General features: G+C 52.9%; 7 protein-coding genes across 7 annotated transcripts; 4 read left to right on the forward strand and 3 right to left on the reverse strand.

Moving 5' to 3' along the window:
• Window positions 1-11: 11 nt before the first annotated feature.
• CC84DRAFT_1161646 (uncharacterized protein) lies at window positions 12-930 on the reverse strand. The gene is made up of 2 exons (XM_018177794.1): window positions 711-930; window positions 12-601 (listed from the first exon to the last, which is right to left on the reverse strand). Exons 1-2 carry the CDS (start codon window positions 882-884, stop codon window positions 293-295), a joined length of 483 nt encoding a protein of 160 aa, XP_018041162.1. The 5' UTR covers window positions 885-930; the 3' UTR covers window positions 12-292.
• Window positions 931-1,043: 113 nt separating this feature from the next.
• Window positions 1,044-4,711, forward strand: CC84DRAFT_1139608 (P-loop containing nucleoside triphosphate hydrolase protein; the record flags this gene model as incomplete). The annotated part of the gene is made up of 1 exon (XM_018176246.1): window positions 1,044-4,711. The coding sequence occupies exon 1, from the start codon at window positions 1,073-1,075 to the stop codon at window positions 4,709-4,711; it is 3,639 nt and encodes a 1,212-aa protein (XP_018041163.1). The 5' UTR covers window positions 1,044-1,072.
• Window positions 4,712-9,187: 4,476 nt separating this feature from the next.
• On the reverse strand, window positions 9,188-10,976 carry CC84DRAFT_1139611 (monosaccharide transporter-like protein; the record flags this gene model as incomplete). The annotated part of the gene is made up of 4 exons (XM_018176247.1): window positions 9,188-9,953; window positions 10,007-10,388; window positions 10,435-10,788; window positions 10,836-10,976. The coding sequence occupies 4 exons, from the start codon at window positions 10,974-10,976 to the stop codon at window positions 9,253-9,255; spliced, it is 1,578 nt and encodes a 525-aa protein (XP_018041164.1). The 3' UTR covers window positions 9,188-9,252.
• A 1,864-nt stretch (window positions 10,977-12,840) lies between these two features.
• Window positions 12,841-13,799, forward strand: CC84DRAFT_1256551 (uncharacterized protein; the record flags this gene model as incomplete). Its single annotated transcript, XM_018184634.1, has 1 exon — window positions 12,841-13,799. One exon carries the CDS (start codon window positions 12,841-12,843, stop codon window positions 13,786-13,788), a length of 948 nt encoding a protein of 315 aa, XP_018041165.1. The 3' UTR covers window positions 13,789-13,799.
• Window positions 13,800-14,491: 692 nt separating this feature from the next.
• CC84DRAFT_1081913 (S-adenosyl-L-methionine-dependent methyltransferase) lies at window positions 14,492-15,914 on the forward strand (the record flags this gene model as incomplete). The annotated part of the gene is made up of 2 exons (XM_018173955.1): window positions 14,492-14,790; window positions 14,846-15,914. The coding sequence occupies 2 exons, from the start codon at window positions 14,492-14,494 to the stop codon at window positions 15,912-15,914; spliced, it is 1,368 nt and encodes a 455-aa protein (XP_018041166.1).
• A 1,201-nt stretch (window positions 15,915-17,115) lies between these two features.
• CC84DRAFT_495773 (cellulase) lies at window positions 17,116-18,813 on the forward strand. Its single transcript, XM_018186523.1, has 2 exons — window positions 17,116-17,324; window positions 17,472-18,813. Exon 2 carries the CDS (start codon window positions 17,487-17,489, stop codon window positions 18,729-18,731), a length of 1,245 nt encoding a protein of 414 aa, XP_018041167.1. The 5' UTR covers window positions 17,116-17,324; window positions 17,472-17,486; the 3' UTR covers window positions 18,732-18,813.
• A 2,908-nt stretch (window positions 18,814-21,721) lies between these two features.
• CC84DRAFT_1083825 (NAD(P)-binding protein) lies at window positions 21,722-22,796 on the reverse strand (the record flags this gene model as incomplete). The annotated part of the gene is made up of 3 exons (XM_018174023.1): window positions 21,722-22,141; window positions 22,205-22,543; window positions 22,593-22,796. The coding sequence occupies 3 exons, from the start codon at window positions 22,794-22,796 to the stop codon at window positions 21,722-21,724; spliced, it is 963 nt and encodes a 320-aa protein (XP_018041168.1).
• Between the last annotated feature and the right edge of the window lie 677 nt (window positions 22,797-23,473).

Here is a 23,473-nt window from a genome sequence, read left to right on the forward strand (position 1 = left end):
TGGATGAGCTTGAGCTCGTGGGTGGTATGCCCGAGGATCTTAAGATTGTAGCTTAGAAACCTGGACATTTCACATCCTCGAGAATTTGTTGATTTTCTACATTCATTGGCTGCTGGGTATCGTGAAGCGTTCAGCCATTTCCCGAGTCGATCGTAATCTTTCGGTATCAACCCCAGATGTTCAGAATCTGTATGCATCGTGACATCATGCGGCTCGCAAAGAATGGCCTAGCAAAGAAACAAGGAATGCCCATGATTCCCAATGACTGCCGGCCTCTGTCTGCCGCTGTTCTTCACAACACGTCTAGCACCAGCCCCACCAGCTCGCTGAATTCGGCCCTCCCTTTCATACTCCTGTCTAGGCCTGTGCCTAGCACGACTGTCCTTAGCTCGCGCTCGTTGCGCGTCTTGATGGCGCTCGCTATGTTTGTTGCAAGCGTCTGGGCCAGGACATCGAGCTCGGGCACGGTGCCGCCGAGGATGGTGGTCGCGGTGAGCTGGTGCATAGGCAGGAGATCGCTGGGAGGAGTGTCCGAGTCGCGGTCGTGAGAGAGAGAGGTGAGGGAGGAATCTGTGGCAGAAACGTCGAGGGGAACGTGGACCTGTGCGTGTGGTGTTAGCTCGAACGCAGAGAGTGCGGAAACGGGCGTAGGGTTGACGTGAGGAGCTGCGAGTGGTAGATGCGAGGGAGAGTGTTTACGATTGACGTACCCAATGTGCTAACCGTCCATTCTGCGTGACTGTTATGAGGATCTTGTCGGCAAAGTAGAGGGTTGTTGCTGTAGTAGGATGGCCGGCGACGGTAGTCGTGTGGGTTTTCGAGGGTGCTGGGAAGGGCGCTGAGACTACCTCATAGGTTTTATCCACTGCACGCGTCGTCGCCATTGTATAGTTTCTTCCGTTCCGCGAACGCTTTACCGCAACAGAAGCTCCAGTCGCAGCCGTGCTGCCCTCTGTGGTTCTGCCGGGCGGTGAGCTGACGGAGTTAAGCTGGCCCCACCAAAATTCTTGATCCCCAAAGTTTGCGCAACACGAGCATGCGCAGCGCAGTGCCGCGAGCTCCTACATCCACAATGCCGAAATTCACGCCCCGCCAGCGCAAGCACAAAGTCATTGCGCGGCAGAACCAAAACGCCGCCCACGATGAGTCCTCCGCCGACGCCAACGCGACCGAGATCATCCCCGAAGAGCAGCGCCTACGCGCGGAGAAGAAAGCTGCGCTGAAGAATGAGCTCGTCGCCGAGAGCAAAGGCAAAATGTCGGGCAAGAAGAAGAAGCGGCTGGACAAATACATCGACACGAAATTGAAGAAGGAGGAGAATTTGGTGCTGTTGAAGAAGTTAGCGAGCACGAAGATGGACACGAGTGGGCTGAGGAGCACGAAAAATATGGGAAAGAATGTGCAGAAGAAGAGGGAGAGGGTGGCCGAGGGGCCCGAGGAGTTCCATTCGGAGGAGGGCGAGGGGTCTGAGGATGAGGAGGTGAGGGAACGGCCGAGGGCTGGGAAGGAGAAGGCGATTGTGCCAACGAAAGCATCTTTCGAGACACAAAAAGCGCAGACTGCGCCAAGCGCTGAGGCCAAGCCTGTGGGCAGTGGTGGCCTTTTTGGAGCTGGTCTGAAGAGGCCGCTAGAAGTGGACGAGAGTGGGAAGCCGGTCATACAAGTTAGAAAGAGGAGGAAGGGAACAGCAAAGCCGGTTGTCATCGAAGAGGAGGTCCCTTGGGAGGGCTTCAATTCGGATGAAGACGAGAACGAAGACGAGTCTGACTCCGAGCCTGGATCAGCTTCCGAAGAATCGGAGGGCTCTGAGGATGGAGGGTCCGACTCAGCGAGCAACGACTCTGAGGAGGGCTCAGAAGACGAGAGCAGCAGCGACACAAGCGAAGACGAAGACGACAAGTCCGCGCGAAAAGAGCGCTCAAATGCATTCAAAGCCTGGGCGACAGCGCAACGAAACGAAGCGATTGGGTTCGTACCTACGAACAATCTCACGTACGCAGTCCCGCCGAAGCCGAAAAACTTCACTCCCCGCGCACCGGAATCAGACCCTCTGCCTCCCGAACTAGAAACGAAGACCGCGACGGACGCGACACGGAAAGCATACAGCGTCGCGGTGGAGCGAACGCCCGAGATCCAAGAGGCACGATTACAACTCCCAGTTGTAGCTGAGGAACAGAAGATTATGGAGGCGATACACAACAACGACGTGGTCGTGGTCTGGGGTGCCACAGGTAGTGGTAAGACCACGCAGGTACCGCAGTTCTTGTACGAGGCTGGTTACGGCGCGCTAGATGGGCCAACACCAGGCATGATCGGAGTCACGCAGCCGAGACGAGTCGCTGCCGTGAGCATGTCCAAACGTGTGGGTGATGAGCTCGGCAGCGAAAAGGCGAAAGTTGCGTACCAGATTCGTTTCGACACTTCAACAAACGCAAAGACGGCGGTCAAATTCATGACGGATGGTGTGCTGTTGCGTGAAATATCGCAGGACTTCATCCTGACCAAGTACTCTGCAATCGTCATCGACGAGGCGCACGAGCGTAGTGTAAACACAGACATCTTGATCGGCATGCTCAGCAGAATCGTCGATTTGCGGGCGGATCTCGCGAAGAAAGACTCCAAGAAGAACAAACCGCTTAAGCTTATCATCATGTCTGCTACGCTGAGGATATCAGACTTCACCGACAACACGCGGTTGTTCAGGCAAGGACCACCACCACTACTGAAAGCCGAAGGGCGACAGTTTGAGGTCACGAATCACTTTGCTCGAAAGACGCAGAGAGACTACGTCGAGGAAATGTTCCGAAAGGTCTGCCGCGGACATCGAAAGCTTCCACGTGGAGGCATGCTCGTGTTTTTGACTGGCCAGAATGAGATCACACATCTAGCGAAACGGTTACGACAGACTTTCACATCTACCCAGGGAAAGGAAGTCACAACCGGAAAGGTGCAGATCTCACCGGAGCAGACCTCCCTGGAAACCGAGGACATTGAGCTGGGCACCAACAAAAAAGACTACGAAGACGACGATGGGTCAGATTCCGATGACTCTATTATCACAGGTCTTGATGATGACGAAGAGAAAGACGAATTCGAAGATAAGGGTGGCTTTAACATAGAAGGCGAACCTGAACCAGAGGAGTTGAAGATCCACGTTCTGCCCCTCTATTCTCAGCTGCCTACCAATCAACAAATGCGAGTCTTTGATGAGCCTCCCGAAGGGTCTCGTCTCATCGTATTGGCAACTAATGTTGCTGAGACCAGTCTGACTATTCCTGGCATTCGTTACGTGTTTGACTGCGGAAGAGCAAAGGAGAAGAAGTACGATCTCACGACTGGCGTCCAGACCTTTGAAGTCGGTTGGATCAGTAAAGCAAGTGCGAACCAGAGAGCTGGTCGTGCCGGTCGTACTGGACCAGGCCATTGTTACCGCCTCTACTCTTCTGCTGTCTTTGAGCGCGACTTCGACGAGTACGCCGAGCCGGAAATTATGCGAACACCACTCGAAGGTGTGGTTCTCCAGCTCAAGAGCATGGGCGCTCCTGTACTGGGCTTTCCCTTCCCAACTCCACCCGATCGCATCCATTTGCAGAAAGCAGAGAACCTCCTCTTGTACCTCGGCGCTGTATCACTTGACGGCAAGGTAACGAAGCTAGGCCACGAGCTATCTTTGTACCCTCTCAACCCACGATTCGCACGGATACTGGTCATGGGTGTAGCCCAGAACCTCACTGCCCAAACGATCGCCCTCGTAGCCGCCCTTTCTGTCCCAGAACTCATCACGCCTGAAAACAAACTCGGTCTACGTGAGCCTCCTCCTGCAGATCCCTCGCACATTCGCACCGAGCAAGACAACGTAGAGGCGGAAGAACGGTCTCGGCTGAGAAAAGCGTATAACAAAGCGCTAGCGAAACTTGCGGTCAACGCTAAGTACAGCGACTGTATCAAGCTCAATAACGCCGTCTGCGCGTATGCTTATGAGTCTGACGGCGATGCGTTCTGTGAGGACATGTTTCTCAATGCTAAGGGCATGCGAGAAGCGGGCCAGTTGAGGCAGCAACTCACCTCTATAGTCCGCGCACACCGACCGACAGCACTCTCCGCATACCAAGCGAAGCTTCCCGCCCCTACCAGTTCAGAGATCAACGTCTTAGCGCAGATCTGCGCCGCCGGATTCATAGACCAAATCGCGCTCCGCGCAGACCTCGCGCCTATCCCACCCGAACTCCCCCGGAAACCCAAAACCGCCATCGACGTCCCTTATCTCACGCTCTTCTCCTCGACCTCCCAAAGAGCCAGCAAAGACGATCCCGTCCGCCAATACGTCTACATACATCCCTCCTCCCTTCTCGCGCGCACGCCGCCCGCCAAACTCCCCGCCTACATCATCTACTCGCATCTCCAGCGCGCGGCGCCGTCCACCATCGACGCTGTCGCGACGCCCAAGACGCGCATGCATCCTCTGACGCCTGTGACGCGTCCGCAGATTATCAATATCGCGCTGAACACGCCACTGCTGCAGGTGGGCAAGCCGAAGGGCAAGATTGTAGAGATGGGCAGGGAGGGCGGTGTGGAGAGGCGGGAGTGCGAGGTTGAGATGGCGTTGCAGGGGGACAAGGGGAGTCAGGGGTGGGGGTTGGGTGTCAAGAGGGTGGTGCAGAAGAGGGATGGGGTGACGAAGGTTTGGAGTGTGGAGAGGGTAATTGGATAGTTGATTGCTAAGAGCTATATACCCGAGAGGAATTCAATTGTTTGCAGAGGCATCGCCTCGCTCTGGTGTCGTGAGTATGAGCATGTTGCGTGCTGCACTCCTAGTGACCTGCGTTAGCGGGTTTAGTATAGTGCACGAGTGTTCTCCTCGACTATAGGGTGACTAAATATGGCTTGGAGCACTTTCACATGCCACAAAACCTGCATGACCTGTCGTTCCCTGTTCGGTGCGGCCTTGGCGTCGTTTACAATATTTCATTGTGGAAATCTATCTGCGTTAGGGCACTTGGGGGAATTCGTATCCTGTGTCTTGGCTTGCCACCAAATCTCTTTCTATCACCGCTTTCATGGACATGATCGATAGCGCACTGTACCGTTGAAATGATTTCGGAATCATTTTCGGCGTTGTGGCATCGCTTGCTCTCTCTACGCTGCAAGTCTTCGACAGTCTGATTACCTGGTTAGAGAATCGAGCAGGTGAAGGCAACATCAATTGGTAGTGTCCAATAGGTTTTGGCGCTGGTCAGCATGTTGGGAAGCATATGCGTATCGAATGCGATGAGCACAGAAACAATGCATGTGTATCAAATTCGCCAGTTCTGAACAGATACATAGTCCAACCCGCCAGCTCGCACTTGGAGACTTGATTTCAAACAAACGCGGATGAGGAAAACACAGGCAAACCTCTTGAATAATCGCTATGCATAGGAAATTCAGTTCCAGCAATGGTTTCCGTCGGCCTGCCTGCGAGGTTCTGGGTAGGGTGGTCCAGTGCGGGACTAGTAGCCGTCGTCGTCATCGGCCTGCTGTTGCATGGCATTATACTGGACCACTAATTCTTTTTGTTCTTCAAGAGCCGCCTGTTCCTCCGCCTAACGTACATCCTCAACCTCTTTCTACCTCCTTATAGCGTCCTGCTCCATTTTATCCTGCCACCGCCGCGCCTGCTCCTCTTCCTGCTCCCGTATCCTTGCATTTCTTTGGCAACGAGGACAGTCGTTATCATTGTCAACCACACTAGTGTGGCTGCAGGTGAGCTGGTTCCAAATCGCATGACAATGTAGCTGTGGTTGCTGATTGCAGACGCGGGCGATGAAATCAACTGGTTCACCACGACGATACGTGCACGTAACCCAATCGCACATTGTGGTGTGCCGAAAGCGTATCTGGATGGGTGATTGCGATAGTTTTAGGTGGTTAGAATTTCGTGTTTAGACCTTGAGGTGTTTGGAATAGCTAAAGCGGGCTTACGTGTATGGTACGGAGGAGCAGTACCAATGGACTGATAGTTAGTGTGGACGTTTCTGTGTACGTGTCGAGCTGGCGTGGTATCTAGAACTGTGGACAGGTTGGTGGATTTAACTGTTATTGATGCTCAATTTGGTATATATATATGTATAGTCGAATCGTACATTGAATGAGGACACGATCTTTGAAGAATAGTCTTCGACTGCTCTCTTCAAAGGAGACTTGAACATGGTTTTACGAGTACATACAAACGCGCAGGAGCGTTTGAGAACTCACTTTCAAGGTTTGAACACAGTCTGCATCCAATGCACTCGCACATGATCTAAGGCAATTGAAGAACTCTGCTGTGCTTCACAAATTCATTCAATCTTTCTGCATGGCGCGAGGTGTGTTGCCAATTTTCTTCACAATTTAGAATCATTCAAGGATAAAATTTAAAATTCTGTTTTGATCCTCCAACGAGCTCATGTACTGCATCTCACCGCGCCTTGCAAAAGCTCGCGAATAATTGATTTTAATTCGAGATTACATTCGATTTGGTGGGTTCGACTCGATAGTTTGGGCGTCTATGGTCATGGAAGGTCCTCGTTCACGACGCCCTCTTGTTCGTGGGTGGGGTTCATGGCAGGTGGTGAGGAATGATTTTAGTGGTGGGGGATATTTTTGGTAGCGGAGCTCAATGGATCCATATCACGTTGGACGTATGCATCGACTATGGTCATGCAACAGGAACAAGACGTCCATACCTTCTGACGCCGCCTGTGGCTCCATCGCATCCGCTATCAACTTCCAACTCACCCCGTAATCTTGCCATCTCCGGTTGGTCAATGGGCGCTGAATTCTGTAACGCATCTATCTCCGGCTCTTTGTCTTGTACTTCTTTGAATGTGTCTGCCAGAATGTCCTTTACTTCGCAGAATTCACACTCATCATCTTCCGCCTCAATAATGTCATCTGGCTAGTATCGGGGCAGGCCTGTCCAATAGACTCGGAATATCGGCAATTCTGGACTGTTTCACGGAGAGCATGCCCGCAAGGGTACCTCGAGTCAGCGTATTGGCACATTTTGTACGTATAGGATAGGTGTTTGATGACCTTAAAAGGAGTTAGTAGCATGCTCATACATATCCGCATCAGCTCTGTCCTCAACGTACTTTGATGTAGACTTGATCTGCAACTGGATATATCGAGTCTGATGTATCTTGAATGTCGCGACCGCGAAAATGGACGTGTATGGGTGTGTGGTAAACTGGTATCGTATCGAAAACTGTTGTTGAAACTGGTTGGTGGAAGAAGTGTCCGCAGAGTCTTCAGTGTAGATATATACTCTTTTTGTGCATTGAATTAGGACTTGTCTTCAATGGTGCCCTTGATACATGTGAAATCTGCCTAATGTACAAACCGCAATACAAGAAAAAGCGCTCAAAAGCAATTTGATGATCTATGCTAGCGCCTGCTACACATGAGAATATCAATCTATGAAGTGATTCAAGTGCTGGCCTCGTATATTGTGAATGAAATAAGATGGGAAATCTTGAGTGATATAAGGCGAGAGACTAATTCCAGTCGGAACCGGCACCTAATCTGTTCGCCTACCTGAACCTTGCTACGTTAACGCAGCACAACCAGTGTCAGGCATGACGGCCAATCCTGGAGCTCTAGCGAAAGAGGTCGCGATATACCACGATATCTGCATAAATGTTGTCGTGGTAATCAGAAGGTTTCATGGCAATCAGATCCATATAATTGCCTGGGGAGATATGTGAGGCCTGGATTAAGTGATTATAGGACCCCACTTATAGATAATGCTTCGTGATCATGGGTTTCCTCATCTTGAAGATCTCAAGTATCCAATGGTACCAATTCAATGATCCAGTCAATGAGGCAAACAACGAATACTAGACGAATGGTATTACAAATCTTTAACTCCTGATCACACAGAAGTATGTACCACCAGCAGACTGTCTACCCTCAAAACAAGGTAATTCTACCAAACACGCGGATTTGGAAACCCGGTTGCACACCCTGAGCAAATACTAGCCACAAAAAACACAGGCAGACTTCCAAAGTAGTATCCCAATTCAATGGAAGTTTCCTAGCCCCAAAGTACACTACAAGCCGCCTTACAACTTGTACTTCGTTTTGATGATTAATCCTACGCTTCCCCACGGCATTCCGGACACCTACCCTCCATGATCTCAGGTCCTCTTCGGTATACATTGTCATCCTGGCAATACGGGACATCTCGGCATGGGAAGCGCACATGTCGCCACTCATGTCCGCAGAATCTGTAAAGGTAGCTCCAGTAACTGCACATTGTCGCTGGTCTGACGTTCTCGGACGAAGAGTGGACAGCTTCTGGGGATGTTATGATAGATAGCAGGTGTGGCCGTGTGGGCGGTTGGTTGATATCGATGTAAATGTGCGTGTGTGGTGAGCTAGTTGCGGAAGAACTGAGGACTGTAGACTGATTGGTGGGTGGAGTTCTGTCTAGTTGAGGAGGCATATATACTATTAAGGCGTGTCGCGTATTGAATAGAGATTTTGCCTCGCACATTGAATGAAGTCCTCAAGTCACGTCCCGGTGCAGTCGGTGTGATCACGCAACGGCACGCTTAGTACAGTTCGGTTTGTGCACCTCACCAATAAGTAAAGCAGAGTTTAGTAACGTTCTTGGTTGGAGCATTCAATGCCGTTGCCTGGAAGATCAGCTTTTGGTGACTTCCTTCAAATGATGGATAGTTTCGGGAATGAGGGGGAATTTACACAGCATATACATCCTTCAGACAGTTTGATCCGACTGACACCGCCCGTGGACTCATTCGAAGCGAAACCACAATAAACAGCAACGACTGGCCAATCTAGAGGGTATGTTACTAGAACAAGCCAACAAGACTTACAAGCCACGGTAAGCTTCCAGGCAAACCCGGCCTGGGTATAAGCCCTATGCAGCTTAGCTACAGAAGACTTAGCCGAAGGGGGTGCGGATATTCTCAAGTCTCTTTGTGTGGCGTTTCATACGCCATGCGATGCATGGCGCCGGCTCCGTCCCCAGGCGGGGTACCTCTTGACTTTGCCTACCATGATCAGCGCATCCCTATGGGTCCGCAGCCCATGTTTTCAAGATGAATCAGCCTCCGACACTCGTGGATGTTCACACTATGAAACAGAGAAAGACTGATCAAGAGGACAAGCGCAGGTCTACCCTGAACAGGCAAGGCGTGCTCAGCGCCAGTGAATAGTGATATTAGACTTCTACATCTCTCGCCAACGGTGCGAGAAATCGCACACAATCTATTCCTTTGCTACACTTGTCTCGGTCTGTACCTTCTCGTTCATGAGCACCTCTACGGTGCGCTCTTTCTCGATGCTTTTCCTGGCGTCCGCATCAAGCGTGTTCAGCACGCCAACACACTTGTACGCCCCGAATTTCCTTGCTGGGAGACGCGCTTCGAACATCTCATCGATCTCCTCGAGTGTTCGGTTCTTCACCTCCGGCAGAAAGAAGAACACCCAGGTAGCCGCCAAGACGCAGGATGGGAACCAAATGTAACCATAGCGCGGTCCCCAATTGAGCGAAGCCGGGTTGATAAAGTATGGAGCAGTGAAGGTCGTGAGCCAAGCTCCAGCGAATCCAACAGCTGCGGCCATGCCGAATGTGTGCGAGCGAAGACGCTGTGTGGGAATCTCGCCGCCTGCCAGCCAAGCATAGGTTGCGATTAGACCATTGTAGCTGAACATGTATAGCGACGAGAGTGCGACGATGATTCTGCCTGTACTCTTCGTTCCAGGCTGCTTGTCGTATATGATCGCGATGATAATCTGGAGGATACCACAAACGAGAAGGCCGGTCATGAGGAGAACGCGACGATTGCCAAATTTGATGATGATGAGGGAGTTCGCGATGATGGCCAGGATGCCAATGCAGCTAAGCACGTTCGACATGGCGAAGGGATTTGAGACCTTGGCCATGGTCAGGAAGTAGGCTTTGTACGCTGAACAGGAATCAGTAAAGGCATTGTGTCATTCATAGAAATGAACTCCTTACCAATGATGAACATTGCGCCTGACGAAGCTTGTAGTGAGACCGCGCCGACAGCGAGGAGCGTCCGCCTGCGGTCAACAGGATTCTTCACCATGTCAACCCATCCTACGCCGGAACTCATCTCCTTTTCCCTTTCAATAGCGGCGCTGATCTCCGCCGCTTCAGAAGCTGTATCGTGCCCGTCAGGTCTTAGCCAATCCAGTGATTTCTTTCCCTCATCATATCGTCCTTGTAAAATCAGCCATCGCGGTGATTCCGGAATAAACAGCATGCCGACGGAGAGAAAGATGGGAACGATGTAGATAAGCCCGAGCGGAATGAGGTACGAGGACTTGTCTGGACGTTTTGCAGTGGCCCAGTCTACTATAGTGCCGATCAAAGTACCCTGCATAGTGTAAGCCAGTGGCGTCTGCTTGACTCAAGATACATACGAAGGAGGTGAAGAACTGGAAACCGGTCAAGAATAGTCCACGGAACTTGGCTGTACTGCTCTCTTGAATATAGAGCTGACTGAAGGTCATGAAATAACCATTGGCGAATCCAATGACGAGTCGACCAACGTAGAGCGCGCCGATGTGCGTTGTAGTCATCATGATAATATTGGCAACGCAGCAGGTTAAGCAAGCGACCCAAAGGCAAGCTCTTCGGCCAAATCTGTTCGCGACGAGACCTGCCGTACCGGAGCTGAGGAAGGCACCCAGCGTCATAAGGGACGATATCAACTGCTGTCTCTCCGTCGCGATATTCCAGCCTGTTGGAGACGAAGGCGTACGGTAACCGTAGATCTGGTTGGAGTCAGCACACGTCGCAACGTAGGCCAAAAGATACAAACCTGCAGAAAGCCCACCATGGCCTGCAGCCCACCGATCATTCCAAAATCAATCCCATACTGGAAAGGACTCAAGATCATGACCCCACAAGCGAGGAACAACCGCCAATGAGTCGTCCATGTCTCTTTTTTAACATCTGCCATTTCTACGTCAAGGAGGACGACACGCTCGGTAGTAGGTGAGGACGCACTGCTTCGCGGATGCAGCCTTTTAAAGGTGTCGATCAGCCAGGATCACTTGTGCCCAGACCAGAGATATAGAATGCATTTAGCCATCTGCCGAACGCCATGCCAAGTCGCATGTGCACTCCTAGGAAAAGCAGTTGTGGGGACCCCACAAAGGCCCAAAGGGAATGTGCTAAAGTGTTGTTAAAGCGGAGACGACTTGGCACTCTATCAAGGTACATGTGGGGAAGATGTAGTGGGTGGAAACGCAACTCAATTGAGCCTCTGAGGATGAGACAAGGAGCGCATCGCCATATGCCCGAATCGACAGGGTGGATTAGATGCAGGATCCTCCGTGCGTCTGTGGGCCGTATAAGCAAGCGCAGGGTGCTGGTCGTGACATTGTCTGCTATCATGGCCTGGTTTGCAACCCACATTCGCGCGAATTGTTGTCGCCTGGCATTCTCATGGAAGCCTTCCACGCCGGAATCGTTGTCAGCGACCAGATATTGGCGTTCCGGCAGTTCAATAACTTCCTTTGATGTCGCTGGTGCACGTGGAAGGATCATTAGGAGCTCTTGGAATTGCGCCCGTGAATCATTGGGGCGGAAGCGCGGAGCGTTTTCGGCTTAGGCTGTCCCAGTTTCCCCATCATTGGACCCCAATACCATGATGACACTTGACACATGGACATCCTGATGGAATTCCTGTTGCGTTGATCGATAGGTGATGAATTTTATGTTGCCACTATGGCCGTGAGACCGCAAACTGTCATTGTTGACAGCGTGATAAAGCCTGGCATGTGGATACGGAAGGCGCCACAAAAGAGACTAGAAGATAGAGACATAAAGGTCTATCGCTGAGGATATGAGGATATGACCACAAGAGAACGAAAGACCAGCGTGGATTGCCAGAAAAGAACGGTTTAGATGGCAAGGCGGAACCGTAAGCGTGGGTGCCAAGGCTTCATTGCGGAAGGAGCGACTTCATGCTATGGTAGAGCTGCGCGGAAAGGCATCTCGTTCGTAAAGCCGTCTGACCTTCTTTCAGAACTGGCGATATCCCGCCCACGCGGCTGCCCTCGATTGAGCCGACATCAGTCAACGTACCACACAGCCCACGCCCGCGCCCAGGTTTGCGAATAGCGCGAACTCACAACGCATCTATTCTGCACCTGTTTACCGCAGTCGCCGGATGGTTAAGAAACGTCAGTTTTTGATACGCAAGACGTCAAATTCGCAAAGCCTCTGAGATTGTCAACTTCGTTCGACGACCAAGCAGTCACACGGACTAGTGAAAGGGCCCTTCACTCCCTTCTCACACAGCAAGAGCTGGCCGGAAAGCGCCTCATCTTCGTCCATACGGCTCTCCGCGATTATATTGACGGTAAAATAGCTACATCTCGCTATTGTGCGCGACAGGCAAGCGCCGCTGCCTGCTATTGTGCTACTATAGTGGCCGCCATTCGCTCACTCGGTAACACTGCAACGGCCCACCTTTTCCCATCGCGAGTGAGGCCCTGGGCCAATCAGATTGGCCACTGGACCCCGTCGAGGAGGCTGGGGGAGCTACAGTATCGTCACAATACTAAGGCTTGAGTGAGTGCATTGGCCAGCGATGGGAAGTCGACTTTTCCTCGAGCTGTTCACTTCAGCGCCTCACTCGCAGTATAAAACGCTGCCTCCGCACTCTTGCGACCTTTCCTCAAATACCATCTTCTCAATTTGTGTTTTGACCATCGATCACTTTGACACATATCTTCGCACCAACCTTTCGTCTCTACCATTCACTCCACTCACACATTTCCATACCTCCCACACCATCTCACCCTCCATCCTTCGACATGGATTCGCCTCGATCACCCACTTTCGGCGGCTTCCACGAGCATCTTGCCGTCGTTCTCTACGAGGGTGACCGCGACGTCCAGGCTTTGGACCGCATCGCGGAGCACACTATCCACCCGCTGAACCAAGTCTTCATCGTCGTCAACCTCATGACCGCCTTCACCATCCTTGGCCGCGATTTCTTCGTATCTACCGTTGTCGCCCTCCTCACCGTTGCTGTCATCGTGGCTTTCGCTTACATCTTTTGGACCTTCATGGCCGAAGCAACGGAAGCTACGCCAATCCCCACCGAGTCGAACCCCGAGGCGCCCAACAACGACGTTCCCACCAGTGCTCTGACTTCTGTTCAGCCCACCCCTGAGGTGTCCGTCGTTGAAGCTTCCACCACCAAGGCCACCATCGGAACTGTCGCTAAGAAGACTGTACTGCTCATGGAAGCTCCGCCGACCGCCATCAAGTCCACTCTTGAGGCACCCTCCACCGACGTGGCTACCGCCGACGTCAAGGCTCCCATCGCCGACTCATCTACCACCAAAGTTCCCACTACCGACCCACCCACCACTGAGGCACCAAGAAAGGACCCGCGCCGATGCCTCGCTCCGCATCTTCGCAACAAGCAGAACGCCACCTCTACCGCTCAGCCTCGACGTGTTACCGTCCAGCCTCGTGGTACCGCTCAGTCTCGTGGTGTCGCTCAGCCTTGTACCAACGACAAGGCGCGTTCGAGCAACAAACCTAGGGCGTGGAGCAAGCCTACCCCGAGCGCTCCTCGCCGCGAGCGTCAAATTCTCAGTGGATGGGGCGATATCCAGAATGCGATTCGCGCAGACGACATTGCGATCACAGCCGCGAACGAGGCCAAGGCTGACTCTATGAAGGATGTGCCGTGGGGAGAGTGGACGACAAACTACCTGTCGCATGCGCCGCGAGTCTCCAGGACTGGCTAGATGAAAAGGAGGAGAAGAAGGGAATGACGCATCTTCACTAGGATAGGTTTCCAGAGCGTTTGGACTGGAGTTCGAGAGTCCAAGGTATACCCTGTGGACGACTTGTTATCTGTCATTGTTCCAAAGAAGAGCTGATTGAGTCTCTCTGCGATGGTCATGGATGATATTCAGGGGGTAGGATCGGACGACTCCGCGCAGCAGACGTGTCGCTTGGGTGATTGTTATTCGCCGTCCTGCAGAGTGTCTGACATGGTCAAATCGAAGTCGTCGTGATTTGTTCACTTGTACACCACTGTGAATAGATCAATGGAAATGGAAATGGAAATATCATGAACACTTTGACTCTTGTGGAACCAGTGCAACTGTGACGTTAAGGGCGAGTGCGCATGATCAACGTGGCGAATTGTATCATGTTGTCAACTGGTGCAAGCAAGGTGTACTTGGGGTTGTGTGCCGCGTGGTTGCTGGTTCATCCAAGCATCTACATAAGGTTAGCGCGAACCGAAAGAGCGACCATGTCAACGAGCGCAGCTGTCTATGCCGCGGAAACAACCCCACCCACCGCAGAAGATGGTGTGGTAACACGGTCGGTGATTCCACGTCGCAGCTGTGTGCAAGAGGCTGCTCCTAACATGCTCCAGCACGCGTCGCCGCTCCCTCTGGCGATCCATCCCGCGCTGCACGTTATGCATCTACGATTGACATGCCGCGCATCTCCACATCTGCACTGCGCAAAGCGTATGCAGTAGATGCGCTTCTGCCTCGCCTCCTGCCCCCCTGCCGCGACTTGCGCGCCGCCCAGAACGAGCTGCGCTGGCTGCGCGAGCACGCCGACCATGTGGCCGACGCGCGGCGCGCGCAGGGCGACACCGTCTCCAAAAGCGCGTTGTTGCGCGATTTGGTGAAGCAGAGGGCGTCGGGGAAGCCGCTGCAGTATCTGTTGGGCACAGAGTTCTTTGGCGACCTGGAGATACGCTGTCGGCCTGGTGTGCTCATCCCGAGGTGAGTCTCGCAGCGGCGGCGCATCCGAGACAGCGCGAGACTAAGACGCAGACAGGCAGGACACAGCGGCCTCGGTGCAGCACCTCGCACGTCTGGTCCGCAAGGCACAGAATCTCCCAAGCGAGCTGCGCGTGCTTGACCTCTGCACCGGCACGGGGTGCATCCCTCTCCTCTTCCACCACGAACTCTATGCCGCACGCGCTGATGTCGAGCTACGCGCCCTCGGCATCGACATCTCGGGAAAGGCGCTGCAGCTAGCTGGTCACAACCACAGCCGCCTCCGCGGGGACAAGACTTTGGCGGACAAGGGCTCCATCCACTACATGCAGGCAGACGTCCTGGCCAACCCTTTCGCAGATGCCACGAGAGGCCGAGGTCGCATTGCAGTATCGACCGCTCTGCGCCATGCCAGGCTCCCGCACATATGGGACATCCTCATCTCGAATCCGCCATACATCTCGCCATCAGGATACTGGAAGACCACGACCCGTTCTGTGCGAGGCTTCGAGCCAAAGCTCGCCTTGGTTCCTCCGCCGACAGCCGGCAACAGCGGTATTGCGCAAGGCGATAGATTTTACCCGCCCATCCTTGACATAGCGAGTGAGGTCGAGGCAAAGATCGTGCTGCTCGAGGTTGCAGATCTCGGCCAAGCGCTGCGCGTCGCGCGTGCTGCGCAGGCTCTACGTATGTTCGACGGCATTGAGATCTGGCGGGAGCAGCCGAACGAGCCCGATTCTCCGTCATCCGAGGTTGCGGGTTTCCGCGTACTCGGTGAAGGAAATGCGCGATCCGTCATCTGCTGGCGCGGTACAGGTGCTGCGTGGCTCGGGAAGAGCGAGCGAGCACCCGCATATGAGGATGTTGCTTTCCCCGATGTATCGCACCGAGCTCGATTTCGGACTGGACCTGTCAGCGTAGTTCACCAAGGTGAGGCGTTGCGCCCATATTGGGTCAAGCATCTGAATGAAGAGCAAAAAGCCGTCAAGCACAATGTGTGGCGAGACATGGAAACAAACGCAGCTCGCGAGCGGGGGCATTCCGGGGCACCAGAGAAGCAAGAGCTTGATACAACCGTAGCTCATGCAGAAGTCCTTCCCAAGGTCCCTAAGAAGCGAGGTCTCTAACAACCGCGACTCGCAAGGTCGAGCGCCCTGAGGCACCCGATATGACGGCCTTCCAGAAGAAGCAGCGCGAGCCCGGCGAGGATAAGCAACAAGTATCTCTGGCGAGACAGGAGCTCACGATGTTGAAGAGGCTGAGTGGCGGACTGCGGACGAGGAATACAGCGCCGGTACCAAAGACGGGGAAGTGAGAGAAAAGGCGAAACTTTAAAACAACTACAGCTCGCGAAGATGAGCGTCCCGACTTTTCCAAGGAGCGAACGTCGAAACTGATTTCCTAGGAAGAGCGAATGGGCCGCATTTCACAGGACTACTCAAACGGGTGCCTGCACAAGCAATCGCAGATGCGTTGGGAATTAGCAAATCTAGTATTTACCATTACTTGGGTCATTATCCAGTGCGAAGTCGACGCTCTGCAAGGGCGAGGTTTACACACCCTTTAACTGTAGAGTAGCAAAATTGGTTTGCTCAATACTACAATGGGCGAGGAATACTGGCAGCCGCAGATGCCTTGGGAGTCTCTCGTATCATCGTTTCCAGAACCTTGAATGGTCTCTTGATCCCTCTGGGGGGCGACGAAGGTGGGAAGAGATTCTTTGATGAAGAGCAGCACAAACGCCTCGTTCAGCTCTTCAACAATGGGTGGACTAAGCAGGCAATTGCTGATTTCTTCAAGTTCCACAGCCTTACTGTCACGGAGTAATTGAAGCGTCCCTTGGTCCCTCGAATTCACAGAAGTCAGAGGAGAACCCCTAACAAGGAGCAGCACAAACGCCTTGTACAGCTCTCTCAAGATGGTTGGACTAAGCAGGCAATTGGTGATGCTTTTGGAACATACAGGATTACAGTCCGATTTACTTGCGTACCTTGGGTCCCGGAAAGCCCGGAACTTCAAGCAAAAAGTAATTTTATCAAAAGGATTCAGCGCAAGCAGTAGGCATATAGCTGTTGGCGAGGCGTTGTGGCGAGGAGTTCCATGAAAGAATTAATTTAAGGCGCCTTTTATACACAAAAGCCAAGACTCCTCGAGACTTCCGTAATGCCTCGCACACACATCGTTGGAGTCGACACGCTAGGAACACGCTGCGCCTCGCGCGCTCGGGGCATTCTCATCTCGTTCCTCGCTGTTGAAACGAGCAAGCATCGGCAGTGTTCTCCGCTGCAATCCTCCAGCCCCCACGCATGATTGTATCGCAGAGTATGGGTGTCTGTTAGCACCACGGGCCTTTCTCCACGTACGGAGAGGCACCAGGAAACTTCCCTCAGCCTTTTCTAACGCTCTCGAAGGCTGTGCACTTACATCTTATTACTTCCCTGGACGGAAACAAGGCTGTTTAGGTACCCAGCAAATACTGCTGCGCTCGCAAGCTATTGCCATTGGCCAAGTCCGTATGCGTGCATTTTCCGCAAAAGGTAGGTGGTACTCTGGTATGGTGCTGGCCCATGTCCGAACACGAGAATAGCACCCAGCCAAGCAACCTCACTACATAACCTCAACACCTTGCCGGTGATCCGCGACTGATGCGAAAGCTTTCTAAGTTCTACACTGACAGTCGTTAGTGATTCGGCTTCAAGATGCTTCCAAATACACTCTTGAACACTCTGCTCCTCGCCGCGAGCACAGCTGCACAGTTTGCGCCTCTTCACACCTCCTCAAGATGGATTCTCGATTCCAATAACAAGCGTTTCAAACTACGCTGCCTCAATTGGGCCGGTCATATGGAAGCTCACCTCCCCGAAGGCTTGCAACATCAACCTGTCGACACGCTCGCGAAATGGGTCGCAGACCAGGGCTTCAATTGCGTGCGGCTTACCTTCAGCATCGATATGGCCTTGGACCAAGGCCTCAGAGTATCCGACTCCTTCTCCACGCTTGCAGCGCGCACAGGTGCGCCTGCCGACGCAGTGACCGATCTCTGGTCCCGCGTGAAAACCAAGAACTCCTGGATCGAAACCATCTCCGTCGGCGAAGCCTTCGGTCATGTCGTGGACGCGCTGGGCAGCGCGGGCCTGCGCGTCATACTCGACAACCACGTCAGCAAAGCGTCGTGGTGCTGCAACCTCGAAGACGGCAACGGCTGGTGGGACGAAGCGCCCGGCTACGTCGACTCCAACTCGCGCTTCTTCAACACGACAAACTGGGTGGCCGGGCTACGCGCAATGGCGCAATTCTCTGCGAACCACCCTGCCGTTGCGGGCATCGGCCTACGCAACGAGATCCGCGAGATCCCCGTCATCCAGGGCCGAGACGCGTGGTACGACTACATTGTAAAGGGTGCGCATGCCGTGCATGACACAAACCCGGACCTGCTCATTGCGATGGGTGGCACCCTGTCCAGCACTGACATCTCGTTCCTGCGCACCAGGCCGCTCGACCGGGCTCCCTTCGGCGACAAAATTGTCTACGAGTGGCACCACTACACTTTCACCCCGAACTGGATCGCGTCATTCAAATCGTGCAGCATCTGGAAGAGCGTCACGGTGGGTGGGACCTCGGGCTTTCTGCTGCAGCAAGGCAAGGACTATACCGGTCCGCTTTGGCTAAGCGAATTTGGGTTCAGCCAGGCGGGTGGGCCGCCCGAACGGCATGGCATCGAGACGCAAGAGGATTATGATTACTTGACATGTCTTGTGGACTATGTGAAGGGGAACGATGGGGATTGGGCGCTGTGGGCGATTCAGGGGAGTTATTATGTGAGGGATGGAACGGTAGATAAGGATGAGAGTTGGGGCGTGTTGAAGAGTGATTTCTCGGATTGGAGGAATCCGGGGGTAAGGGATGTTATTGCGGATTTGTTCAAAGTTACACAGGGGCCTTGAGGGTTGGAGAAAATCGAATGATCTTGCATATACATTTGGCCGGACTGGAGAACACCAATAAGGCTGAAAACATCGAGATACCGTCCTTTCACTCAGCGTCAGTCTTGTTTGCTTTGTTGACTGTTTGGCTCATCGATCTGCCGGCCAATCCAGCTTCCTCTCGAGCGAGCAGTGGTCACAAGGATATAAGTGAAAAGCACGGAGTCTCTATCGTCTGGAGCATGCTATCCACTCCCAAACATGGCTCTGTATGGAACCACACTCTCCACGCAGATTGCCCAGGTGGATATAAATCCTTCACGCGACGTGACCACGGACTCGCTCGTCACACGCAGCACCACTTGAACACTCACAGCGCACACCAACTGGCTTTCTCGGTCCCAATAAACGTGTGGTCGGTGCTTGCGGATAAGTATTCATGCTGGGGTTTTTGGTTCTTACTGAATCTAGCAGCCTCCTTCTCATTCAGATGCTTGGGTTATATGCAAAGCCCGCGAACCAAATCTCCCGTTACTGTAGCTCGCATGCCATATCAATCTCAATCCAGCATATGCAAGCACTGCTGAGCAGATCCGACCTGAGCCGAGTTCGCTTCTCCTGAGATCGGTGAGCTTTCTTCCAAAGTCGATATCGCGCAAGGATGACCTGCGAGTACCGTGCCGAACCCACCATCTCCAATCATCGACTGTTCACATTGCGTCTGGCATCTCGGCTTATGGCGCGTCGATCGCGGAGGTCAATTCGCTCTTCAAAGCCTCGAGCTCGCGCTTGGAAGCGTTAAGCCGATCACGAAGGCCTTACGTTGCCTTGATCAACTCCTCGATGATGTCGTGGCTGGTGCTGGAATCCTCTGGGCTGGTTGAATCCTGTCACTTCGCATCCGCCTCGTGTTCACGCTTACGAAGTTCGAGCTGGCGGCGAGTATCGTCACTAGTCTTCTTTGTCTTGTCGACCATCGCGTCCGACTGGGCCATCACTTCTTCCTTCACGCTCTCGAAGAGGCGCCTAGAGACCTCAAGCTGTCCAAGAGAAGCTTCCACTGCCTTGAAAAACTTATCCTCGACTAGCTGACGGGTGCTGAGGCCCTCAGTGGTTGAATCGTGTGCACGCTCGAGGAACTCGGCATCCGTCTCGAGATAATGATTATGTTGCTCTTGAAAGCGTATCTGGTCGCGAGTGCCAGGCTCGCTCTTCCATACCGCGACCAGAATCGCCTCCGATCGGGCCTTGAGCATATCCTTCACGGTCTCGAACCCCCTTCTTCCAGGACCAGTCGACATAGATTCTGAAAACGTTTCTCGCCTCCGCCAACTTCACCAGGCCCTTATGCGTGGAAGCCTCGAGCACGTGGCTAGACGGATCTATTGAAAACGACTCCAACAGGTGAGCAATACCAAGGGGTCCTTTGGCGAGAGGCTAAGCCGGGGGAAAAATCGCGATAGATCGCAAATGATCAGACTATCTTCTGGTCACTGTCCTGATGGGATAAGCCCAGCATGTAGCATGGCCAGAGTATACACCTAGCGTGGCAAAAATCATTGTCAGGCGTCGAGCAACAACTGACTGCACCAATTCCACGTTTGCATGGCAATAAATGTATCTAATAAGTCCAGCTTGTAGCATCGCTCTGAAGCAGCAATTCAGCCACAGTGATCACGAGAGTTGACCCTGTAAGGAGGTGTACCAATGCTGTTCTTTGTAGATGAAGTTGGGGGATGGCCCTGATGCAGGGATAGAAGTACACGAAACGCTTACTCAGAAGTGCTTTATGCAGGTCCATTTGTTGGCTGCACGAAGGTTAATTATCCTCGAGCTGTTTTTCTAGCGCTGGAAGCACGTGTAGAGATTCAGGCCTACACCAGGAACAAATCATTGGCAGTGATATGTATTACTAACATACCTGATCCGTCATGTTAATGATGATATATGCATCTAGCCAGCCCAGGAGCTCGTGCTTACCGATTCATCGTAAAGCTGGGAGCTCAATTTCCAGATGCCAGCTGACAACATCTACGATCAACCACCGTCTTCGCTCGCAGACACCCAGCTCCTGCTTCTGCAGCCGCAGCCTCTTCGCCTCTTCCCAACGCCGGTCCAAACCCCCCATCCAGGATGCTGGATTTCGCTTAGCTGTCTCTGTTCCCTGGTGGCTTTTGCAAGTACCCGGGTGGCTGCTCCATAGGGTCTCATTAGACCGTCGGCAAAGCCGTTGATGTGCTGACTTACCTGCTTGAACAGTTCTGTATTAGCCTCAGTATGTTTCTGCGTGAGCATGTTTCAGTGATGAGCACAAATACTACATGCTTCTCTCTTCGATATGGCTCCAACGAAGCCTCCGGCTTTCGGTTTCGAGCCTCCATGTCTCCGTTTCGGGCCTTTATCTCTTGGTTTCCGGCTTCGAGCTCTGGGTTCCGGACCTTCAACGCTGTGACAGAGAGGTTGCAAGTGAGCCTTATACATGCGACAGCAGACATATTTTTTGTGCGACTTTATCTGTGGAAATTGCAAGTTGACTACACTATACTGCGCGCCTTCACTTGACACAGAGAAGGTAGAACAGGAGGCGCAATGACCAGGGCACGAGGAATTTGTTTATTGTCGCTAGAGGTACGAGGCGAGACGCACCCAGCATACACGTTAGAGTGAGAGCACAATTACGACATGGTCTCACCACCTTTGCCATAGGTGGCTATGGGTCTCTACCAAACATAACTGTGTAGAAATGGTCTGGACTTTCGCTCAATCAAGAACTCACGATGATAATGCCAGTTGTCATCGTGTTAGACTAAGCTCTCATACTCATCGTGAACAGAACCATTTCTCAACAATTATCTGCAGAACTTAGGCAAGTCGGGATGCTCGCTGCGTCCTCGTCTTGTGCAGCACGGGTGAGACACCGAGGCAATGAAACAAATATCACAAACATGGCATTTTGGAAACAACACATGGCAGAGCAGTGTTCGATTTTGAAGAAATTATACTATCCGCCCTCACAACTGGTCTTTCAGGCTCTCCAGCGTCTGCTTGAACCCTGGCCATTCATCGTCCTTGATGCCCAGATCCTCTTTGCTAATCGAGCCAATCGAGCCCCAGCCCCCCGTGAACTGCTCGCCAAAGGTGAACTGGTCCGCAATCTCCTTTCCAGGAATACCCCACACGCCGGTGAAATCCTCGACACTGACCTGGAGGTAGCCCGTCTGGCGGCCGGTGACTTCGCCGTAGATCTTGAGCATTTCGCCAAAGCTGAGCACTTCCGGCGCGATGTCGACGAACTTGCCTTTGGTGAGTTCGGGCTTCGCGATGATTTGACGGGCCCAGAGTCCGGGTGTGACGTTGATGTCACCGGAGACAGGGATCACAGCCGAGGGCGGCGTGGGCATGACCTGGACCCATTTGCCCCAAGAGCCGGGCTGTTACAAAGCATCAGTGATGTGGACCTGCCATATACTTGGAGAACAGGGTATACTACTTACAAGCTCAAACGGTTTGAGGTTGGGGAAGTTGGCGAAGTTGTTGGGGTAGAATCCGAGGACGAGGTACGTTGTCTTTGCGTGCAGGTCTGGCAGATCGCTTTGGATCCAGTCATTCACCTCAGCCTTGTAGTCGAGATGAGGAACAGGGTATTTGCCGTTGGTCGCCCCCTTGGCACTGGGAAGTGTGGACCATATGTAGTGCTCGAGCGAGGATGTCCGGGAGGCGGCACGAGCGAGCTTTTTGGCTTGCTCGGCCTCCTTCTCACCAGACTCGTCTGGCGAGCTGCCGGTGAAGAGGTGTTCCCAGAAGTTTGTGACAGCGAAGACAGCGGTAGCGCCCTATGTTACATGAGTTTTGAGAGTAAGAATCATGGGGGAGAGGTTGTACTTCGAAAGCCTTGACGAGAGAAGCTTCGTCGTCAGTGTTGGCTGAAACTACCTCGGCACCTTCAGATGCGAGCTTCTTTGCGCTGTCACTGCTGGTGTTGCGGGTAATAGCGCGAACTTTCCAGCCATCGAGCTTGAGGAAAGCGCGGGCTACACTGCCACCCTGAGCGCCAGTAGCACCGATAACAGCAATGGTCTTGCTCATCTTGCAAATGGATCTTGTGCCACTGGGTTGATTGAGTGTGGTGTTGTCGAAAGGAGGGCGGAGAAGTGCAGGTAAGGTAATGAAGGACAAAGAAAGAACTATCGAAGCAGGGCGGCTGATATCTCTTTTAGATTCGACAGCTTACGTGCTTACATGATGTCTCCAGAGATGCAGCCGCGAAAGAGCTCGATTGCCGCTTAGCCTACCACCGGGCGTTCCTACCCATAGCACGTATGAAAGAACACTGAATCCTTCAACAAGGTGGCCAATCCAAAGACTCGATAAGCCTATCGTCTACCCAATCGTCATCATCTAGAACGATGGTGTAAAACCACACACTATTCTCTAGCCGCTTTCGGGTCGTTTGTCGTTCAGCTGGAGCACCTGGCCTGGGCGTATTGTTCCACCTCGCAGCATCCCGACCGATTTGGCCCCATTTGCACCGTCGTCTAACCAATGGCTGAAATGCCCGGCGTTTCGCAACTAAAAGAGATAGGGGTACCATACGCATTAGCGTCATCTGCAAGCCCTGACAAAGCAATTATATGTATAACGTGCCTTCGGCACGATGTTGTGCTCAGAACCGAGCATTTGTCATAGGTCCCACGGAGCCGGAAAGTATCGTTCCGGTGCTTACGCAGCGCGCGGGGCACCGCCTAGAGAACGATGTTCTTACA

The sequence above is a fragment of the Paraphaeosphaeria sporulosa genome (assembly GCF_001642045.1).
Source record: "Paraphaeosphaeria sporulosa strain AP3s5-JAC2a unplaced genomic scaffold CC84scaffold_2, whole genome shotgun sequence".
Lineage (NCBI taxonomy): Eukaryota > Fungi > Ascomycota > Dothideomycetes > Pleosporales > Didymosphaeriaceae > Paraphaeosphaeria > Paraphaeosphaeria sporulosa.